We start from the raw sequence: 21,211 nt of genomic DNA on the forward strand, positions 1-21,211 counted from the left end.
TTAGACAGGTAAACAACAAACTCATGGGGAGAGATAGTGTGTGTGTATCTGTCCGGGACAGGCCTTTCCAGTCACATTATCACATTTAAAACTCGAAAACTGTGCAAACCTGGAGCTGTGGGAGCAGAGAAAAAGGGGAGAAAACCTCTGCCTGGCATGGGAGGACATCCCGGAAGACTTCCTTGGAGAGGTGATATTTGAACTATGCCTTGAAGAACAATAATAATAATAGCAAACACTTTCTGAAAACTTCTTATGTGCCTGTCGGTGTTCTGAGATCTGTATCTGCTTCCTTCATATCTGTTTTATCTCATCTAATTCTCTCAAAACTCTGTGAGCGAGATACTATAATAACATATGAACCGATGAGAAAACCAAACCAGGGCACAGAGAGGTTAAGAGACTTGCCCAAGACCACACAGCTACCAATGGCAGAGTCAGCATTCAAATCCAGAGAGGCAAATCAATGACTGACTGTAAGACCTTCCGAGTGCTATTTAATCCCTCTGAACCTCAGTTTGTGTATCCATACAAGGGGGGGGGGACTAGTACAATAGTAAGTAATGCATAGAATTATTGTGAGGACGAAGGTGAGCTAATCCTTGTAAAACGCTTAGAACAGTGCCCGGCACACAGTAAGCGTTCAAACAATTGTAGATGACTTTTATCATTGCCGTGGTGATCTTCAAGCCCTCCCCTCCCCCTCCGGCCGCGGCTTCCTCCCCCGCAGTGCCAGCCAGTGACGCGGGATCTGCCACACGCACAGTCTGGGTTTAATTGGAAACTAAAAGAGATGGAAGGGGATGTTCGCGGCCCCTCCCTTGACTCTGAAAAGGACCCCCAGGGAGGGTGTGACTCTCTCTAGCGACGCCTCCCGCCATCTCCGATACTGCTCCGGGATGGGACAACGAGGTCGGACCGAGAAGGCGGCGCCGGGATGGTAGGCAGGGGAGAGCCGGGGAGGTGTGAACGTGCTGGAGGCAGGGCAGGCAGGGGACATACTGTGTCTTCTGAGCCCGATGCCAACTCACTAGGAGCCTGCGGCCACGCCCATCATGGCCGTGGGCGGCTCTCCACCTGGCAGTCACAGCCTCCAGGCGCCCGGGGCTCCGAGGCCGGTGCGCTCTGGCACGCTTGGCTGGGGTGCCGGCAGAGGGCGCGCGAGGGGGCCCGGGAACTGGCGGGCGGGGTGCCCCGCGGGAGGCGGGATTGCGGGGAGGGCCCTGGGCCGCCCCTCCCGCCCCCTGTCCTCCCCGCCTGCCCACCGGGAGCGCTGGACTAGGAGGCAAGGGCTGGCGGTGTCCCCCGCGCGCTCAGCCGGCTCGGCGCCCAGCTCCTACCTGTAGAGTCTGGCAGGGGCGCCCCCTCCCCGGACACCTATCCTTTCTCCTCCTTCGGAAACCACTCGCTCAGCTACCCGCGTGTCGGACAGGCGGCGCTGGGATCCCGGGACAGGGTGCCAGGCTCGCTGTTTGTGACACGTAGACGCCCTCCCCGCCGCGGTACAGCCTCGGAACCTGGACGTCCTCCTGGCCGGAAAGTTTGGGGCTGGGCGCCATGGCCAAGAGCAGCTCCCTGAATGTCCGTGTCGTGGAGGGCCGGGCGCTGCCCGCCAAGGACGTGTGAGTACCCCCGGGGCCAGTCGGGGATGGGGGGCGTTCCAGGCATGGGATGGGGCGGGGGTCGCTCATTCCGCGTGCCAGGGAAGGTCGGTGAAGTGGGCGGGGGTTCTTGTCTGAGACCGAGTATTGAGGCAGATCCACCTTCATGGGGCGAGAGGCCCCACGCCTATCGCTTCATGGTGGGAGGGGACACCAAGACTTAGCAGATGCCCCGCCCCGCCCCCAGGAAAGGGGTGTCTTTGTTCCTGGGACGTGCTAAAGGGGGTCTTCCAGGGCTTCAGCCCTGGGGATTAGAGGGTCGGATTCTGTCAGAGCTGGGGAGGGGCTTTAGGGGTGGGGGGCTCTCTTTCTTAGTCCAGGCAGATGTTGGAGGTGGGGTTTCTCCAGGCCTGGGTGGGCACCTGTTAAGAGAACCCTGGGGAGGAGCCCCAGAGGGCCTGGGATCCAGGTGGCCCCAGGATTCCTCTGTGTGCATCTTGTATTTAGGTTTGCAGAGTGTCACCAAGTGGCCCACCGGCCAGGCCTGGGGGAAACTGGGGTCCTCTTGACCCAAAACCCTAAGCTCCCCAGCCAGCAGCTCCCAGCCCAATGGGGACCTTCCCTGGATGCTAAGCCGCTTGAAGAGCCAACTTCCCCCTGCAGCCCCCTCCCTAGCCAGGTGTGATGGGGCTGGAGGACCCTCAGGTTCCCCTTAGTACCAGTCCTCGCTGTGCTTCCCTCAGGGCTAAGTCAGCAGTTGCCGAGTCAGCAGAATGGGGGGAGGGGGCCCCCTCCTGCCTGGCCTGGAGCCCAGAAGGGGCTCTAAGGGTGTCAGCACCTGAAACAGGTGTGGGATCCTTGGCAGGACATTGGCTGTATGACCTTGAACCTAGTCCTGTTTGGGTTTGGATTTCCCATCTGGGCAATGAAAACCCTGGACAGGAGTCTCCAAGCCGCATGCAGCTGAGGGTGGAGAACCTCTTAGCATTTACCTGCTGGCCAGGTGAGCAGGACCGTGGATTCTGAGCCTTCGCACAGGCTGGGGCTTAGCTGTGCTCTGACTCCCCCAGCTGTGGGCCCCCAGTGAGGAGTATCCTACCTTTGACTTCATGAACATCCCCCCTCCCCAACCCTGCAGCTATGTCAAGGGGGAAGCTGCAGAGAGCAGTTCTAGCTCCCCGCATCCTCATCAGCGACCTCAAGAAAACACGCACCTGGGGAAGGCAGAGAGCTCGCTTGCTGTGCAAATGCAGCATCTGGACGAGCCCCCTGATTCCCCTCTTATGAGATGCCCTCTCAGAGCACCCGACAATTAGTGATTCTGGAACTGTCGAGGCAGTGAGGTCAGGACTGGGGACCTGCCAGCTGCTGACCTGGCCAGCTGCTCCGGCCCCTCCACCAGTCCCCGGTGAGGGCCATGAGGGAGTGACGGATGTTGTCCTTGGACCCGGCCATGGCTCGCAGGGCTCCCTCTGCCTCTTCTGCGGAGGGAGTTGACTCATACCTGGTCCCTGCGTCTCTTGGCCACCCCTCCTCCCCCAAGTTCCCGGGCCAAGGTGAGCTCTGAGGTGGGCCATGCCCCAGAACCAGAGAGGAGAGTGACTAAGCCCCAGTGGGGGATCCAGCCACACTGCCTCAGTTTCCCTGGCTGTTGGTGCCCTTCAGAGGGGCTCCCTCAGAGCGTGCTGGGATCTCCATGCCTGTGGGGACTCTTAGATGGATATGTCCTCTCTTCCCTCTCCTAAGGGAGAGGGCCCAGATTCTTCCTGAAGCCTCACCCGGTTTGAGGGGGTTTGGGCCTGGCTTGGGAGGAGGCCTCAGCTGATAATTTGAGAGTTATTTCTGTCATTAATAATAGCAGCTGTTATGTCTTTGACGGCTTCCTATGGGCCAGGTCCTGTGTTTAACACTTCCAGTAGTCCTATTAGCATTTCCATTTTACAAATGGGCAAACCGAGGCTCAGAGAGGCAAAGTCACTTGCCCAAGGTCACAGAGCTGGGATTTGAACCCTGACTGCCCCCATGCCCCAACCAGACTGGGCAGGCAACGGCAGATGGGCCTGCTTTCCCATGCTTGAGGTGGGGCAGGAGCCGTGGGAGAGGCCAAGGGTCTAGAGAGATTGAGGGTCTGGAAGGGGCAGCTCCCTTCCGCCACTGTTGCCCCTGCCTGATAGGAGCCTGATAAGGCCCTTGTGCGTCAGAGTCCTGGAGCTGACGTGCTTGGCTCCCATGAGGGACCCAGGGGTCAGGCTGGGTAGACGGGAGGAGGCGTGGCTCCCAGCCCTTTTCTATGGATCCCAGCCCATTTGCCCCACATCTGCTGCTGGGGAAACTGAGGGATTGGAGCCCGCCTAAAAGAAGCTCAGGGAGAGAGGACCCAGAGAGAGAAATGAGATAGAGGGGGTTACCAGCCACGGGCATCCAGGGGGGTGGAGCCCGATGGGAAAACTGAGGCTCGCAGGGTTACTCCGCCCAATGGGTTTGGGATAGATCAGATGGGAAAACTGAGGCCTGGGGCACTACGCAGAAGGGAGGTCAGAGGTAGAACCCAGAGAGGAGTTCAGGGACACAGGACACCAACCAGTCTGAGGTGTGCAGGGATGGAGAGCAGATGGGGGAATGAAGGTACACCCGGCAGAGGGAACTAGAGGAAGGAGTCCACAGAGGGAACCGAGGCATGGGGAGGGCTCAGCCAGCAGACGAGGTTGGAGCAGCTCCCGGTGCCAGCGGCCCTCTTCCTGGGAATCCCCGAGGCATTTGTGGATCAATGACAAACGGAGCTGAGAGAGGGGGCAGAGAGAGGTCGGGGGCTGGGGTGTCAGGGGAGGGGGCCATCTGGACAAGGGATCGTGAGCTGGGGTGCAGGCATTGGTGAAGAACATGTGTGCCGAACCCCACAGACCTGGGTTCAAATTCTGACTCTGCGGTGGTGGGAGGAGGTGAGGGTGGGGAAATACAGCTCCTCCCCCCAGGAAATCAGATTTCGGAAGTTGCAGGTAGCCATGGAGACAGACACTAAACGGAGAGAAACGGAGCAAGATGATTTCACATGCTCAGAGGGATCGGAGATCAATTTTACACTGTCTACTGTTGGAGGACAGTGGTGATCAAGGACCACCTCTCTGAGGCGGTGACTTTTGGGCTGAGGTTTGAATAATAGGATGGAGCCAGCCATGACAAGATCAGGAACAGAGCGGGTGTCTTAGTTAGGTGGAACAGCAAGTGCAAAGGCCCTGAGGCTGGACTGAGCTTAGTGGAAGACAAAGGAAGCCTGTGCGATGGGAAGGGGGCGGGGGTTGGGGAAAGAGATGAGGGCCCCTGGTCGATAGCTTGGGATGGACTAGTAACTCTTACTATGAAGCGGGGCTGGAACTGGCTTTGGTTGGCCTATGGCTCATGGCTACTCAAGGGGATGGAGCCCATTTCTCCTACTGGTTGAGTTTTGAGGTCTGGGTGCCCTGGTCTGTGCCTGCAGTGAGAGCAGCTGTCCATCCTCGCTGAAGGCTGAGCTATGGGGAGTCCCGTCCCAGGGAAACTCCCAATGGAGAGGGCAATGCTTACCCTGAGGGTGGCGTTCAGGCACCTGTGGGAAAGCTCTGGGGTCGGCCATGATGCATCGCACCGTGCGTTAGCTTCTTTAGCTCCTCCAACCACCCTAGGGGGTATGTGAAAATATTACACCCGACTTACGGAGCAGAGAAACTGAGGCCCACAGAGGGAAGGGGTCTTGCCAGGGTTCCACAGTTAGTAAACTTGGGGCCAGGGATGATTCCCTAGCAGAGCACGTGCTCTGGACCACCGCTTTGGGCTTCCTGTGACCGGGACTCCAAATTTTCTGGCTTCATGTCTCAATGTTCTATTTCTTTGGGTGGAAGCCCAGGGCCCATTCAAGGAGGTCCACAGTGGGTGGGCTGGACAGCCATGACATCGTCTGCTGGTCCCCAGAGGTCCTGCCTCCACTGAACTTGCTGTGTGACCCTGGGCAAATCCCCTCCCCTCTCTGGGCCTTAGTTGCCCCCATCTGTAAAATGAAGGCAGATTGGGATCCCCACCCACGGCTGCTCCCCCAAGCCCGCTCCCCAAACCTCCTCCTTCTGCAGGTCTGGGAGCAGTGACCCCTACTGCATAGTGAAAGTGGACGACGAAGTGGTGGCCAGGTAAGGAGGGGAGGGCAAAGGGAGCAGGGCCAGGGGACGGGGCTCCATCTTGACCTGGGGAGTCCAGGCACAAGAATTCACGTTGAAAAGAGGACCTGGGGGAGGGCAACATTTACCCCAAGGGGATACTCGCGGGCCTGATGGTGGGTGCTTTGTACCCTGGCCATGGGCCCAGACAGAGGGGGCGCCGGCTCCCCTCTCCATCTGGTCCCACCAACTGGCCGACATCTTCCCCCTTCCCTCTTGTCCTGATGATGTCCCTGCTGGCGTCCTGGGCTGACTCAGTGGCGGCCAGATTGTACCTTCCGCAGTGGCCTCCCCGGGGATGGGCATCTCACGCTTGGCTGGGCTGGCTGGTTCCGGGCCTGCTGGGTGCTGCGGGCACCGGGGTGTGTACGTGTGTGTGTGCGGGGGGGTGGGGGGGCGTGCATGTGCGCCCGGCTGGGCCTGCTTGTGAGTGTGTGTCGGGATGTCGGAGGGCTGGTGTGAATGCCTGCGACCACTGGTGCGTGTCCCTGGGGGTGTGCAGGCTCAGAGGTTCATGTTGTGTACCAGCGTGGGGGGGTGTACGTGTGTGTGCACACGTGGGCTGCCGTGTACATGCACGTGTGCACCAATGCCTGCTTATTTGGGTACACAGGCGCCACTGTGAACACATGTGAGGATGTGAAGATGTTTGGTGTGTGTGAGCGAGTCTCGGGCTGGGGAGACATCGGGCTGTGCTGTGCTGGGCTGGACTGAAGGACGGCTCTCAGCCCCCGCAGGCCTGAAGGGTGTGGGTGGGCCGGCGGCTGAGGCCTCGGTTCCTATGGAGACAGCAGGATTCAGCATCCTCCTGGCACCAGTTCTGGTCCAGATGGGCCGGGAGCTGGGGGCAGGGAGCCCGTGTGGAGAAGGGTAGCCTGCAGCGCACCAGCCGACCAACCCCCATCATTCTCTCTGTGCTTGTGTTGCCCCTTATCGCATGCTGTGACCCCACCCCCAAACCCACAGACTGACTTTCCGTGTGACCCCAGGCTCTCACCCCCTCTGGGCTCTGAGGAGCTTCTCAGCTCGGGGGCTGGGGAGCCTGAGGGGCCTTCCAGCCGGGAAGAGGTCAGGGTAGCGGGAAGAGGGTGTTTGGAGAGAAGAGTCCGTCCGATGCTGGGGCCCTGGGCTGTGTGTGTGTGTGTGTGTGTGTGTCCACGTTCATACTCTTTGCTGGGGAAGGGTGTGTGGAAGGAAGGAGGAAGACAGTGGCAGGTGTGCAGACCAAATTTTGCAACCGTAAATTTTGGTGTGTCTTCACTGGGCAAAGTAGGTTCTTTTCTCCCCATTGTGTAAAGGGAAGTGCATCTGCAGAGGTGTTGGGGTGAAGATGTATGTGTGTCTGTTTCTGGGTTTGTCTTGGTCCCCGACCCTCCCGGGGTTCCCCTTGCTTACTGAGTGCTCTGGCCTCTGCTGACTTCATGGTCTCCTGGCCCCTCACACATCCCTGCCTCCCAACCACCATCTTCTTGTTCCTCAAACTCACCATTCCTGCCTCAGGGCCTTTGCATGTGCTCGTGCTCTTCCAGCCATGCGGAATACTTGTTCTCATCCTTTCTCCCTGCTTTGCCTGACTAGCTCCTGCAGGAAGCCTTTTCTGACCCCTCCTGTCCTCACCCCAGTGGGCACCACTGAGCTAACCGATCACAGAACTTCTTTCACTGTGTCACAAGGGCTCAGGAGGGAACACCAGTCTGCTGAGCAAGGCTCTGTGGGGGTGGGGACCTTGGGTGGGGACCTCTGATTCTCCATAGCCCCCAAGACTTGGCACATAGGTCAGGGTGAGTGTTTATGGAGTGAATGAATGAATGGATGGATGGAATCGTGTGTCTTGTCAGTTACTGTGTGACAGTGTGATTCTGCGTGTGTATCTCTGCTGCATATCACCCTCTGTATGTGAGTGTGTGTCTGTGGGTCTATGTGTGTCTCCATGTTCGGGCATTTCTTTTCTCTGTGTCTCTGTGTGAATGTTTCTGTTTTCTCTCTGTGTGTCTGCATGTGTCTATATGTAGAAACACACAGATATGTGTTTCTAGAAAATTTTGAGGATGCATATGTATATCTGTATATGTGTGAATGTGTCTCTTTGTGTCTCTGGCTTCCTTGGTATATCTGTGAATATTTCTGTTTCAGTGTGTATCCCCATGGGAGTGTGTGGTGTGTTTGTGTGTGTGTGTGTGTGTGTGTGTGTGTGTGTGTGTGTGTTGAGGTCCCTGGGTGTGTGAGGGTCAGGGTTTGTGTGTGTATTTGTGTGTGTTTCCATGCCTGGATTCTTGAGTGTATGAGTGTGTGTGTTTGTAGCTGTATTTGAGTGTATTTGAGTAGCTCTGGGTGTGTATGTGTCTGGATCCCTGTGTGTGTGTGTGTGTGTGTGTCCCCAGGTATCTGCTGCCTGTGTGGCCTGAAGGCCCCCAGCCCCCCATGTCCCCTTTTGCAGGACAGCAACCATCTGGCGAAGCCTGAGCCCCTTCTGGGGGGAGGAGTACACAGTGCACCTGCCCCTGGATTTCCACCATCTGGCCTTCTATGTGCTGGACGAGGATACCGTGGGGTGTGTGTGCTGGGGACCCAAGCCTGGGCATCTGAGGGAAGGCGGGACACCCTAATACACAGTACCCACCCACCCAGCCGTTGATGCCTTGCCTCCACCTCTCCACGGGCGGGGCAGGGGTCGCTAAGTTGGACCCTCATCTGCCTGCCTTTCTGCAGGCACGACGACATCATAGGCAAGATCTCACTGAGCAGGGAGGCCATTACAGCTGACCCCCGAGGTGGGTGAGGGGCACTGGCCCCCAGCCGGGCAGAGGGCAGAGCGGGTGGCAGTTGTAAGGGCGTAGCCAGCAGCACGGGGCAACACAGAGCCTTCAGGGGAAAATTATTTTGGTTGTTGCTTTTGTATTTCATTTTAATTTAGTTCGTGTATTGAGCGGTTAGCTTATTTACATAGGTCAAGATTCAGAAGATACAATTAGCCATGAAACTGTCCCTCTTACCCCAGCTACTCCATTCTTTTTTTTTTTTTTTTGGCCACACTGCATGGCATGCCGGATCTTAGTTCCCCAACCAGGGATCCAGCCCACACCCCCTGCAGTGGAAGCGGGGAGTCTTAACCACTGGACTGCCGGGGAAGTCCCCCCAGCTACTCCATTCTCATCCTCAGTGTTGTCAGTTTCTTGTATGTCCTTCTAGGGACATTTTAAATATATGCAAGCAAGTAACAATAGTAATAGCAGCAAACACTTATATAGTGCTTACTGTATGCTGAACACTTTCTAAGTGCTTTACACGTATCAATTCACTTAATTATCGTGATAACCCTAAGAGATAGGTACTCTTGTTATGCCCACTCTATAGGTGAACAAACTGAGGCACAGGGGGTTAAATAACTTGCCCAAGATCACAAAGTTATTAAGTGGGACAGCTGGGATTTGAACCAAGTTGTCTAGTTCCAGAGTCTGTGATCTTAATTTTAATTAATTTATTTATTTTGGCTGTGCTGGGTCTTCGTTTCTGTGCGAGGGCTTTCTCTAGTTGTGGCAAGAGGGGGCCACTCTTCATCACGGTGCGCGGGCCTCTCACTGTCGCGGCCTCTCTTGTTGCGGAGCACAGGCTCCAGACGCACAGGCTCAGCAGTTGTGGCTCACGGGCCTAGTTGCTCCGCGGCATGTGGGATCCTCCCAGGCCAGGGCTCGAACCCGTGTCCCCTGCATTAGCAGGCAGATTCTCAACCACTGCGCCACCAGGGAAGACCCAGAGTCTGTGATCTTAACTCTATACTATATGTGTTTTTATTCTCTGCTTATAGGAATGGTAGCCTATTAAACTCATCTGTTCTGTACCCTGTGTTTTCACTTCACCATGTACCTTGGAGATCTTTCCCTAATGGTGTCCCCAGAGCTTCCACATTCTTTGATCTTCGTATGACTCCGTGGCGCTCCATTGTGCCACCCAGTGCTGGCTGTGCCATCATTTATTTGTCTGGTCCCCTCGTGATGGACACTTGGGTTGTTGACAGTCTTTTCCTAGTTCAAACAATGCTGCAATGACTAGCCTTGTACAAACGTGACTGCACACATATATGCAAGTTACATCAATCAGCTTGATAAATTCCTAGAGGTGGATTTGCTGGATCAAAGCGTACCCACATTAGCACATTTGATAGTTATTATAGTAATTAAGTTACCCTCCCTGGAGGAGTTAACAGTTTAACCCATCCTGTACCCTTGCCAACAAATACCAAACGCTTGGATCTTGTATCTGATAGGTAAAAAAAAATTGCCTCTTAGCGTGGGTTATTTTGCATTTCTCTATGAGTGAGATTTTTTTTTTTATTCAAACAGAAAGTCACAGAAATTATAATCATCCTCATCAGTTCACTGAGTCCCATGTAATTAAGTTTTTTTCATCTTGATCTTTTGTTAGCACTTTTATGAATTCATCAGTTTTCCATTAGAGTTCTGAATCTATGAGTGAGATTGAAGACCTTTTTATATATTCAAGAGTCACTTTATTTCCTTTTTTGTCTATTGTCTATTCACATTGTATGTGTATTGTTCACCCACTGAGTTGTTGCCTTTTCTTACTGATTTGTAGGAGCCCTTTACATGTGAGGAAAATGTCATATTAGCTGCAAAATGTTTTTCTCCCTTGTGGCTTATATTTTGACTTTGATTACAATTTTTTCCAGAAGAAAATTTGTTTCTTTTTTTGTAGTCAACAATTTTTTTTGGCTTTTGATTTTCTGTGATACCTAAAAGGCTTTCTCAACCCTAAGATTAAGACAATTATTTTTTACATGATTCTTTCAAGCAACAATTTGTTTCCTTTTTTTTTTTTTTGCCGTTAAGTCTTTCATCTATTTGGAATTTACCCAGATACAAAGTATGGGGTAGGGACTAAACTTTACTATTTTTTGTCTAGATGACTACTACTTGTCTTGACACCATTTATTGAATAATATAATAATATATTTTTTCATTAGTGAGCGTTAGTTGACAGCCTATGTGCCAATCATCATAATCATCACTCCTATTTAATGAGGGCTTATTATGTGCCAGGCACAATGCTAAGTACTTTACATTTAGTCCTCACAACACCAAATGAAGTATGCACCAGAATGATCTCAAATTCACAGCTGATGGGAAGTGAGGCTTGGAGAGGTGGGGTGACTTGTCCCTCCTAGATGTTGCAGAGGTGGGAATTGACACCAGGCTGTGCCTGCCTCCTAAGTCTGTGTTCTTAACCTGTCCACTGAGCTGTCCCCAGTGTGCCTCAAACATCCACCCAAGGGGGTGGAATTAAATTAATGACATCTAAGGCTTAACTTCAAGGAACTTATGGACAGATAGAAAAATAAAACACATTTACCCAGAACAGGGAGGAAGAAAAATTCGGAACTGTCTTGTGTCTGTGGGTGCCTTTTATTTTTTAAAACGACTGCAATGTGGGGTGGAGGTATGTGAGGCATCACTGGCATGATAGAGGGCAGTGAGGGCTAGTGTGGTCAAGGAAGGCTTCCTGGAGGAAGGGGAATGAGTTAGTTCTTAAAGATGCTTTGGCAAAGATGCTAAGGCACATCTCCATGGATCCTCTTCTGAGGTCAGGTGTGAGCCAGGCCAAATGGAATACTCGATGGGGGTTGATTGGGGAGGAGGCCAGAGTCTGGACTTTCTTCTGGAGACACTAGGGAGTCATCGATGGTGCCTGAGTAAGACAGTGAAGAGATTGGAGCCATAATATCAGAGGATGCACTGACAGAAGAGATTAGATACATTTTCAGAAGGTTTCTGTGCTGCTGTGTGGATATGGGATCACAGTGGGACAGGAGTAGATGTGGGAGATCAATTAGGTATCTGTTGCAATAATCAAGTGAGAAAAACTGATGGCATCCTGGACTTGGGGGTAGCGGTGGAGCTAGAGAGGTGAGATGCAACTTACACTTCCAGCAGCATGAGGGAACTAGATCCTCAGAAGGGCCCTCCTGCCACATAACAGTGAGATCCGGAATTACATGCAATTCCTAATACATTGTTGGAAGGATGTAAAGAAGGAAAAAACCCTCAGCATTCCTCCCCCCACCTCCTGCAAATCATGAGCTAAAACCTAATGGGGAGTGGTGAGCAACAAGAAAGGAAATCAGGAAGGAGTTCCCTGAAAGTAAATGTCAATATCAAACTCACAGTCAACAAACAGACTGAATCTTAGGCTAGGGGGAAGGCAGATATTACTGAATCTGAGAATTCCCCATTAGATTGAGACCCTTAAAAGGTTCCAGAATAAGCAGCCACCACTGCCCTCAGGGATAAGCATCTTCACGTTGAATTTCCCACAGAGTGAGCTCCAACAAGCATGGCTTCACAATCAAAGAACACCACACACTCAAGGAAGTGTGCCATGCCACCATGAGCGAGAGTCAGCAGAGACAATGGCCCTCAGATCTAGACCCATAAAGGCTTTAGATTCTGTATTTATGATTATAGAAATTTAAAAAATTCAATAAGTTAATCACCAGAAAGGGCCAGCAATAACCATGATAAATTAAAGCAATACCTTAAAAAAATAGACTGACTTGGAAAAGAACCAAATCAAACTTTTAGAGATAAAAAGTACAATTGTTGACACTGAAAACTGAGTGGCTGAGTTCAACAGCAGATCGTTCATTCAGAAAGAAATTATTTAAACCTTAGCGCAGAGAAATGAGAAGGAAAGTACAAAAGAGAAGTTGAAGGCATAGAAAATAACTGAGAAGGTCTAACATTCATTTAATTGGAGTCCTAGAAGCAGAAGATAGAAAAAGCTGGGGAGAGGAAATGATAAAAAAAATTGACCACATGGAATTTTCCAAAACTCAAGGAAGGGCATGAGTCCATAAGCAGGAGAAGCACAACCTGTACTAAGCAGGATAAAAAAAAAAAAAAAAAATCCTTACCTAGACACATTGTGGGTAAACTGCAGCAAACATCAAAGCCATAGTCCTTAAACTTGGAAAAGATAGACTATTCACACAAGATCAATTATTAGGCTGAAATGACTTCCCAATAACTACAATCAAAGCTGGAAGTCAGTGAACAATATCTCTAAAGTGTTGAGAGAAATGAGGGAGAGGGAGAAGGAGAGAGGGAGAGGTTAAGACTGAGACTAAGATTGACTTGATTGATTCAAGCAGAGAGCCTGAATGAAGGCTCAGAGATAGGAATGTCCAAGTTTTTTTTTGTTTTTTGTTTTTTTCCGTGGTACACCGGCCTCTCACTGTCGCAGCCTCTCCCATTGCGGAGCACAGGCTCCAGATGCACAGGCTCTGGACGCGCAGGCTCAGCGGCCATGGCTCACGGGCCTAGCCACTCTGCGGCATGTGGGATCTTCCCGGACCGGGGCACGAACCCGTGTTCCCTGCATCGGCAGGCGGACTCTCAACCACTGCGCCACCAGGGAAGCCCCCAAGGTTTTTACTGAGGGGGGAGTATATTGGGACTAAATGATGCGGGGCTTTATGTATCAGGATGAAGAGTGTGATAGTACATGGTTAGGGGCATTGGCCCTAGAACTATACTGCCTGTGTTTAAATCCTAGCTCTGCTGTTTACTAGCTGTGGGATCATGGGCAAAGCTCCTTCCTCGCTGTGCCTCATTTTCCTCATCTGGAAGTAGGGATAATTACAGTACCTACAACAGAAAGCTAACATGAGAGGTCCAAGACTCAATACCTTTTTAATGTTAATTGAATTTTTAAGTAATGCACTGTCTAGACCACGGTAGGTGCTTAATGAATGTTAGTGCCTGCGCCCTCCAGGAATTGATAGCTGGATCAACCTGAGCCGTGTGGACCCTGACGCAGAGGTGCAGGGTGAGATCTGCCTGGCCGTGCAGATGCTGGAGGATGTGAGGGGCCGTTGTCTTCGCTGTCACGTGCTCCAGGCCAGGTATGGTCATGATGGGGGATTGGATGGGAGGATGGTCTGGGATTGAGCAGAAATCCACTGGGTCCTCCTGCCTTGAGACCACCTCTCTCCTGGCACACTTCTGGGCTCACAACCAGGATCCTTGGCAGGCAAACGGTCCAAGCTCACCAGGTTGCAAATTTCTTGGGTTAAAGCACAAACAAAATCTTTGTTGGGGCCCCAGTGACTAGCAACCAAAGGCCAGATACTCAGGATGACCAGACAGATGAGTGTGGAGGTGTATTAATCAAATTGTAAGTGATAGACACCCAGTTCATACTGGCTTAAGCAGATTGGCTTGTATGAATGGCATGTAGCTTCAGGCATGGCTGGATCCAGGTGCTCCAACAGTGACATCAGGACTCTGTAGAAATAGATTCCTTGGATGTCTTTTGTATTAACTTCATCCTCAGACAGTCTCTCCCCCAGGTAGGGGCAAAGATGACCCCAGAAGCCCCAGACTGGCATGCTATCAACTTGGCAGCTCCAATGGAGAAAGAACTTCTGTCTTTCACCATTTCCAACCAATATCCTGGGACTAATTCTTATTGACCCAATCTGGGGTACATGCCTATCACTAAACCAATTACACTGACTCTGACTGGTCAGGCCTGAGTTCCAAGCCCATTCCTGCAGTGGAAGGAGGGATCAACTCATATAAGTCATGTGGACTGGGAGAGAGGGAGGGATAGGTCCTGTCCCAAAGAAACATAAGAAGGAAGACGGATGCAGGACCAGTAAAACCCACAGATGAACCTCCAGGGGCAGCAGCTTCTGGGATATTCATCTTCCTTCTTGCCTATTTATCACTCCTCTCTGTTTCTCAGCTCCCCCATTCCTCTATTTCCTTAAATACTTCCACTCCTCTTTTCCCTCCCATCTCCTGTCTTGTTTTCTGCCTTTTATTTCAACACCTTACTCCCTCGACCCTTACTTTTAGGCCAGTCCTTGCCCAGGTTGGGCTGGATCTCTGTTTCTAGTTTGCTCTGTGACCTTAAAGCCCTATCTTGCCCTCTCTGTGCCTCTCCTACAACCTCCAGATTTCTGTCCCCAGCTGGGGCTCCCTGGAGTCTGGATGAAGTAGCAGGCAGGCATAGAACAAACAAAAGGACTCAGTATGGGGCAGGGACACCTCATCTGCTGTGTGCCTATGACCTCCTCCCCAGCCACAAAGCTGTGCAGGATCCTTGCAAGCAGGAGAGGGACTGATTGCAGTCGCTTAGCAACTAGGCTGGCTCCTAGGAAACCAAAGAAGGCTTTGGATGCCGAGCAGGGGTGGGAGAGGAGCAGCGGGAGGAAACAAGCAGCCCCTGGGTGTGTGTGTGTGGGAATGTCCCTGGATTTGGGGGACCTTGGGAAGGAGGGGTGGGAGAGGCTGACTGGGGTGAGCCTTTGAGTTGTCGTGGCAACCAGAGGCAGGCGGTCCCTGCTTCATGCCTTTTCTTCGTCCTAGGCACAGTGTGGGCATGAGTGTTTGTTGAGTGAATGAGTGAGCTGAGCACTTACCACCTGCCGGCTGCTATGCTGAGCCCTTTACACATATTGTCACATTTAACCCTTGGCCCTGTGACGTTGGTCTGTTATTACTCCGATTTTCCAGATGAAGAAACTGAGGCTCAGGGAGGTGAAGTAAATTTTCCCAGTGTCACCCAGCCAGTGAATGGGAGAGTCAGGTTTTGAACCCTGGCATCTGGCATCTGGTCTCCCATCCAGGGGCTCCAGGGAAACTGAGGCTCCCTTCCCCCTCCTCACTGCACCTTCACCTGCTGCTTTGTGATGTTCAACTTGACCTTTCGGTGCCTCAGTTTCCTTCCCTAGAAAATAGGGGCGTAGTAGTGTGTCCTCGTAGGGTAGCATTAGTCAATAGGGAGATACTAGGGGCATAGTAGTGTGTCCTCGTAGGGTAGCATTAGTCAACAGGGAGATACTAGGGGCATAGTAGTGTGTCCTCGTAGGGTAGCATTAGTCAATAGGAAGATACTAGGGGATAGTAGTGTGTCCTCGTAGGGTAGCATTAGTCAATAGGGAGATACAAGGGGCATAGTAGTGTGTCCTCGTAGGGTAGCATTAGTCAATAGGAAGATACTGGGCTTGGATGGCTCTGGTGAGGGATGTTCCTCACTGGATCCCTACAATGGGGTAGTTCGTTGCCTTGGAAACCAGCAGCCTTTGAATGGTCTACCCTGAACCCCCTTTCCAAGGTCCAGCTTGGGTCTTGCTCCTCAAGGGTCCTGTGACCCCCCCACCCCTTACTTCATCTGTCCCCAGGGACCTGGCCCCCCGAGACATCTCCGGCACATCTGACCCATTTGCACGTGTGTTTTGGGGCAGCCAGAGCTTGGAGACTTCGGTAAGTGGTGTAGCGGAGCCGGGAGAGTGGGGCATCAGGTGACCTTGGGAAAGCCACTTAACCTCTCTGAAGCTCAGTTTTACCATCTGTAAAATGGGGACAGTGGTCGCATTAGCTCTCTCTCTCACTCCCTCCTTTCCCAGACCATCAAGAAGACTCGCTTCCCACACTGGGATGAGGTGCTGGAGCTGCGGGAGATGCCAGGTCCCCCATCCCCGCTGCGGGTGGAGCTCTGGGACTGGGACATGGTTGGCAAGAATGACTTCTTGGGCATGGTGAGCACGCCCCCCCCCAACACCCCCCTCCCCTGACACCCTCCATGGCTTCCCATTGCCTCCAAGGGGGAAGGGGGAGATGGGCTGGGCATCTTCAGGCTTGCTTGGAAGGGTAGATGTGAAGACTGCCTCATCAGGTCCCCTGGCCAGGCCTGGGTGATGGAGTGCCATTGTTCCATTGGTGCAGGAACCTGTCCAAGGTCACAGGGTGGGCCCAGATTCTTATTCTGGGATGAGAGTACCCAGGATGACTGTGTGCTAGCCCTGTGCTAAGTGCTTCTCCAGCATCACCTCATTGGTCATCATCACCTGATGGCCACTGTTAAGAGGCTAGGACCATTGTTGTCCCCGTTTTACAGATGGGAAAATGAAGGTTCAGAGAGGTTAAGTGGCTTTCCCAAGGTCATATGATTAAGAAATGGCAGAGTCAAGATTTGAGTTCAGGTCTCTCTGATTCCAGAATCTAAGTCTAACTCTTACTCCTGGAAGCACTGGGCTCAAGGTCTTTCTCTTGGAACCTCAGTCTTCCCATCTGTAAGATGCGTGATTTTTCTTGCCTCTCAGTAGTAGTGGATGTATACTCAGACTTGACAGTTTTTGGGTTTTTTTCAGCCGCACTGCGTAATCAGGGGTTGAACCTGGGCTGCGGCAGTGAAAACACTAAATCCTAACCACTAGGCCACCAGGGAACTCCAAAGGCTGACAGTTTTTAAAAGGAGGCAATATTAGAGCAAATAAGAGGAAGACTTGGTTATGCACTCCTGGTGGGACTATAAAATGGTGCAGTGGCTTTGGAAAATGGTCTGGCAATTCCTCAAATGATTAAAGATAGAGTTACCACATGACCCAGCAGTTCTACTCCTAGGTGTGTACCAAAGAGAAATGAAAATTTATATCCACACCAAATAGGTTACATTAATGTTCATAGCAGCATCGTTCATAATAACCAAAAGTAGAAACAGCCCAAATGTCTATCAACAGATGAACGAATAAACAAAATGTAGTATATCTACACAATGGAATATTATTCAGCCATAAAAAGGAACAAAGTACTGACACATGCTACAACGTGGATGAACTTTGAAAACACAATGCTAAGTGAAAGAAGTCAGTCCCAAACCTCCCACATCTTATATGATTTAATTTATATGAGATGTCTAATACGAGCGAATCTATAAAGACATAAAGTAGATAAGTCGTTGCCAGGGGCTGGGGGATGGGGAGTGATTGCTAATGGGTATAGGCCTTTTTTTGGTGGGGGAACTGATAGAAAGCGGACTGAAATTAGTGGTGATGGTCACACAACTCTGTGAATATACTAAAAACCACTGAATTACACGCTTTAAATCAGTGAATTGTATGGGATGTGAATTATATCTCTGTAAAGTTGTTATTTAAAAAGAGAGGGAGGTGGGGCTTGCGGGCCTTCTGGACTGTCTTTATTATTTATTTAGTTACCTTTGGCCGCGCCACTGGACCACCAGGGAATTCCCTTTATGCCTTTTGATAGATGCAAGTTTCGTCCCTAAACAGAGCTGAAAATACACTCAGTCCAGACATGCTGTCTCTAGCAGCTGTGTCACCTCGGGCAAGTCACTCCACTTCTCTGAACCTCAGTTTCCTCAACTGTAAATTAAGTGTCCCCTGGAGGCCCTCAGGATACGGTATGGGAGGAGGAGGTAGCCCTTGGCGGGCTTTGCCGCCCCTCCTTGGGTGGGCAGCCCGACCTCTTCTTCCAGGGCTGGGTGGGGCAGAGCTCTGCTGAGGGTCTGTGTGTCCCCCCCCACAGGTGGAGTTCCCCCCGCAGGTCCTACAGCAGAATCCGCCCAATGGCTGGTTCCACCTCCTGCCCTTTCCCAGAGCGGAGGAGGATTCTGGGTAAACGTGGGTGCAGAGGGAGGAGGCTGGGCTGGAACCATGTTGGGTACCACCTTCAGCTTGTATTATTACAGTATTTATACCAGTTGATATCTGTTCACACCTGTTTATACTGGCCACACCTGCCCACACCTGTCCACACCTGTCTTGTTTTACAAATATCTATGCTCTTTACCCGTACTCACACCTGACTATCTTGGCTCACCGCGCTGGCCCATACATACTTACGTTCCTTCACCTGTGATCTGGCCCTGGCCAGGGGGAGCCTGGGTGCTCTTCGGCTGAAGGTGCGCCTGACCGAGGACCGCGTCCTGCCCTCCCAGTACTACCAGCCACTCAGGGAGTTGCTCATGGAGTCTGTGCTGGGGCCGGCAGAGGTGGGTGCGTCACTGCGGGTGGGCAGGGATCTGGATCATGGCCTCCCCTTGCTTCAGGGATGTCTAGCTGGGCTTTTCTGCTTTGGGGTCCCAGGGCCCCAGGCCACCTCTCCTGCCTCCTGTCCTTGTGCAGGAAGATGCTGCCAGCCCCCTGGCTGTCCTGGAGGAGCTGACCTCGGGGGACTGCCGCCAGGAGCTTGCCACCAAGCTGGTGAAGCTCTTTCTTGGCCAGGGCCTGGCTGGGCCCTTTCTGGACTATCTCACCCGGCGTGAGGTGGCACGGACCAGTGAGTTGCCTGCATGACCCTCATGCATCACTCCCCAAGGATGAGTCTGCAGCGCGTCTCTGGGAGAGAAATGGGGGGGCCTCAGGCAGAGGGCAGGGGCTGCTGTGTCTGTATGTGTCGGAGGTGGCACGGGCTGTGCACTCCCAGTCAGCTGGGAGCATGGTCCTGGGTTCAGGCCCTGGTTTTGCTACTCATGAGCTGTGTGACCCTAGGCAGCTCACTTAACCACTCTGGGCCTTTGTACTGTGAACGGAGTTGACGTTGCAAATCTCCTCAATTCCTGAGGCTGGAAGAATCATGACCCCCACCTTGGGTGGGTGGGGTGAGGTGGATTCAGCCACCCAAATCCCAGCAAACACTTCCCTCTGTCCTCCCAGCTGACCCCAACACCCTCTTCCGTTCTAACTCCCTGGCATCCAAGTCAATGGAACAGTTTCTGAAGGTGAGTTGGTGAAGGCCTGGGGGGCCCGACAGCAGCTTCCTCAAGGGAACTCCCTTCCCAGTGCTTACTCGGACCCCAGAGCTTGGCCAGCCTCAGGTAGCACTGGGTGACTGAGCTGCGGTGCTGGTGGCTGGTGGCTGGCCTAGCCCTGAGTCGCACCCCAACCCCAGCCCTTGGGCAGGCCCCCGCCTCGCTCTGAACCTCTCCCTGCGCGGTCCCCCTGACCCTCGCTCACGGGCACACCCTGGCCTCGCCCTCAGCCCCGCCCCGTGTGGTGCCCCCCTGCCCCCAGCTCGTGGGCATGCCCTACCTGCACGAGGTCCTGAGGCCGGTGATTAACCGCGTCTTCGAGGAGAAGAAGTACATGGAGCTGGACCCGTGCAAGATGGACCTGGGCCGCACCAGGTGAGCCAAGCCTGAGGGGTGAACCGTCCACGGGCCCCTTGTCTGCCTGCAGCCTTGTCAGGCCGGGTCTCTGCCGACTGCCCCCCACCCCTCCCTCCAGCACGACTGCTCAGGAGCCCCGCATTCTACCTCAAAGCCTCCCCTGCAAGCGCCCAGCCCCTCAGACGGTGTCATGCAGTGGTTATGGGCAGGACTCTGAGACATGAGCTCCCGGGGTCCAAATCCCAGCTCTGCCACACCTGCTGGGCAAGTTACTTAAACCCCCGTGAATACCTACCTGATGGATTGTCATGAGAATTAACTGAGTTATATACACAAAGCCCAGCATTAACTAATACTCCATAAGTACTAGTTATTTCTGTTATCGTGGTGGTGGTGGCTGAGGCCCTTGGGGGAGGGCCCCGCGTGGGTCTGCGAGCAGAGGTGGCATCCTGCAGCGCTCGATGACATGGGGTTAGGGAGCAGGGCAGTGACGGGGTCAGGGGAGTCAGTTCATGCCTCCCTGGGCTCCTCCTTTCTTTTTTTGTTTTGGCCGTGCCGTGCAGCATACGGGATCTTAGTTCCCTGACCAGGGATCGAACCCGCGCCCCCTGCAGTGCAAGTGCAGAGTCTTAACCAGTGGACCGCCAGGGAAGCCCATGGGCTCCTCCTTTATTGCCAGGACTTTCCTCCTCCAGCTAGGGCGGGCGGGCTTGTTCCTGCCAAGCCATCCGAGCCGGTTGCTGGGCAGTCCATTGGGGACCATGGTGGAGGCAGGAGAGGGTCTTTCCTTCACTTTGGGCCTTGCCCAACAAGTGCTGCCCTCACCTTCCGACCACCCCGGAGGCAGGTATTAGGACCCTTTTTACAGATGAGGAAACTGAGACTCAGAGAGGGGAGGTCACCTGCCTAAGCTTGCACAGTTGGGAATTTGCAAAGTGGGGATTTGAATCCAGGCCCTGAGCAGAAGGGCAGAGTCCATCTGTGAAACCCCTAGGCCGGGCTTTTTCCAGCACCCCTGGCAAGGATGGTGGGAGTCAGTGGGCGCCCGCAGGGAGCTGGAGCATCCAGGAAACTGGGCAGACTCTGGAACCGGCAGTCTTGAGTTATAGTCTCTGTTCTGCCACCTATTTGCAGGGGGACCTCTCTGAGCCTCAGTTTCCTCATCTGTTAAATGGGAACAATCAGCCTACTTAATCTAACATTGGGTTGCCATTAGGATTAAATGATTCAATGCCAGAGACAATTAGTTCAGGGCTTAGCTTGTTGGGTCCAGGGCACAGTGGGGCTGAGAACCCCCAGCCTGGCTTCCATGGAATTCACAATCTTAGGGTAGGCAGGACAGACCCTAAACCTGCATGGGGACAGGAAGGAAGGCAGCAAGATCATTGCAGGTAGAAAAGTGCTATTCCATCGTCTATTCAACGAAACAATTGTTAAGCACCTACTATGTGCCAGGCACTGGGCTGAAAGCTGAGTTCGTAGCAGGGAGAAAAT

General features: G+C 52.9%; 1 protein-coding gene across 8 annotated transcripts in view; it reads left to right on the forward strand.

Moving 5' to 3' along the window:
- Positions 1 to 996: 996 nt before the first annotated feature.
- The window catches only part of RASAL1 (RAS protein activator like 1), a 30,325-nt gene continuing 10,110 nt past the window's right edge, over positions 997 to 21,211 (forward strand). For 2 of the 8 annotated variants that reach the window (XR_010933304.1, XM_067700672.1), the window contains exons 1-12: positions 1,005 to 1,622; positions 5,702 to 5,758; positions 8,223 to 8,336; positions 8,495 to 8,556; positions 13,574 to 13,703; positions 15,990 to 16,071; positions 16,215 to 16,346; positions 18,136 to 18,224; positions 18,484 to 18,601; positions 18,735 to 18,888; positions 19,266 to 19,330; positions 19,623 to 19,735. Coding sequence is in view for 7 of the 8 variants with exons in the window: in XM_067700672.1 (XP_067556773.1) it covers positions 1,558 to 1,622; positions 5,702 to 5,758; positions 8,223 to 8,336; positions 8,495 to 8,556; positions 13,574 to 13,703; positions 15,990 to 16,071; positions 16,215 to 16,346; positions 18,136 to 18,224; positions 18,484 to 18,601; positions 18,735 to 18,888; positions 19,266 to 19,330; positions 19,623 to 19,735 (1,181 nt within the window). In the remaining variant the exon portion in view is untranslated. Of the gene's footprint in view, positions 1,623 to 5,701; positions 5,759 to 8,222; positions 8,337 to 8,494; positions 8,557 to 13,573; positions 13,704 to 15,989; positions 16,072 to 16,214; positions 16,347 to 18,135; positions 18,225 to 18,483; positions 18,602 to 18,734; positions 18,889 to 19,265; positions 19,331 to 19,622; positions 19,736 to 21,211 lie in introns of those variants that run through there. The other 6 variants (XM_067700667.1, XM_067700665.1, XM_067700669.1 and 3 more) reach the window with 6 other exon arrangements.

This window comes from Pseudorca crassidens, chromosome 12, assembly GCF_039906515.1.
Source record: "Pseudorca crassidens isolate mPseCra1 chromosome 12, mPseCra1.hap1, whole genome shotgun sequence".
Lineage (NCBI taxonomy): Eukaryota > Metazoa > Chordata > Mammalia > Artiodactyla > Delphinidae > Pseudorca > Pseudorca crassidens.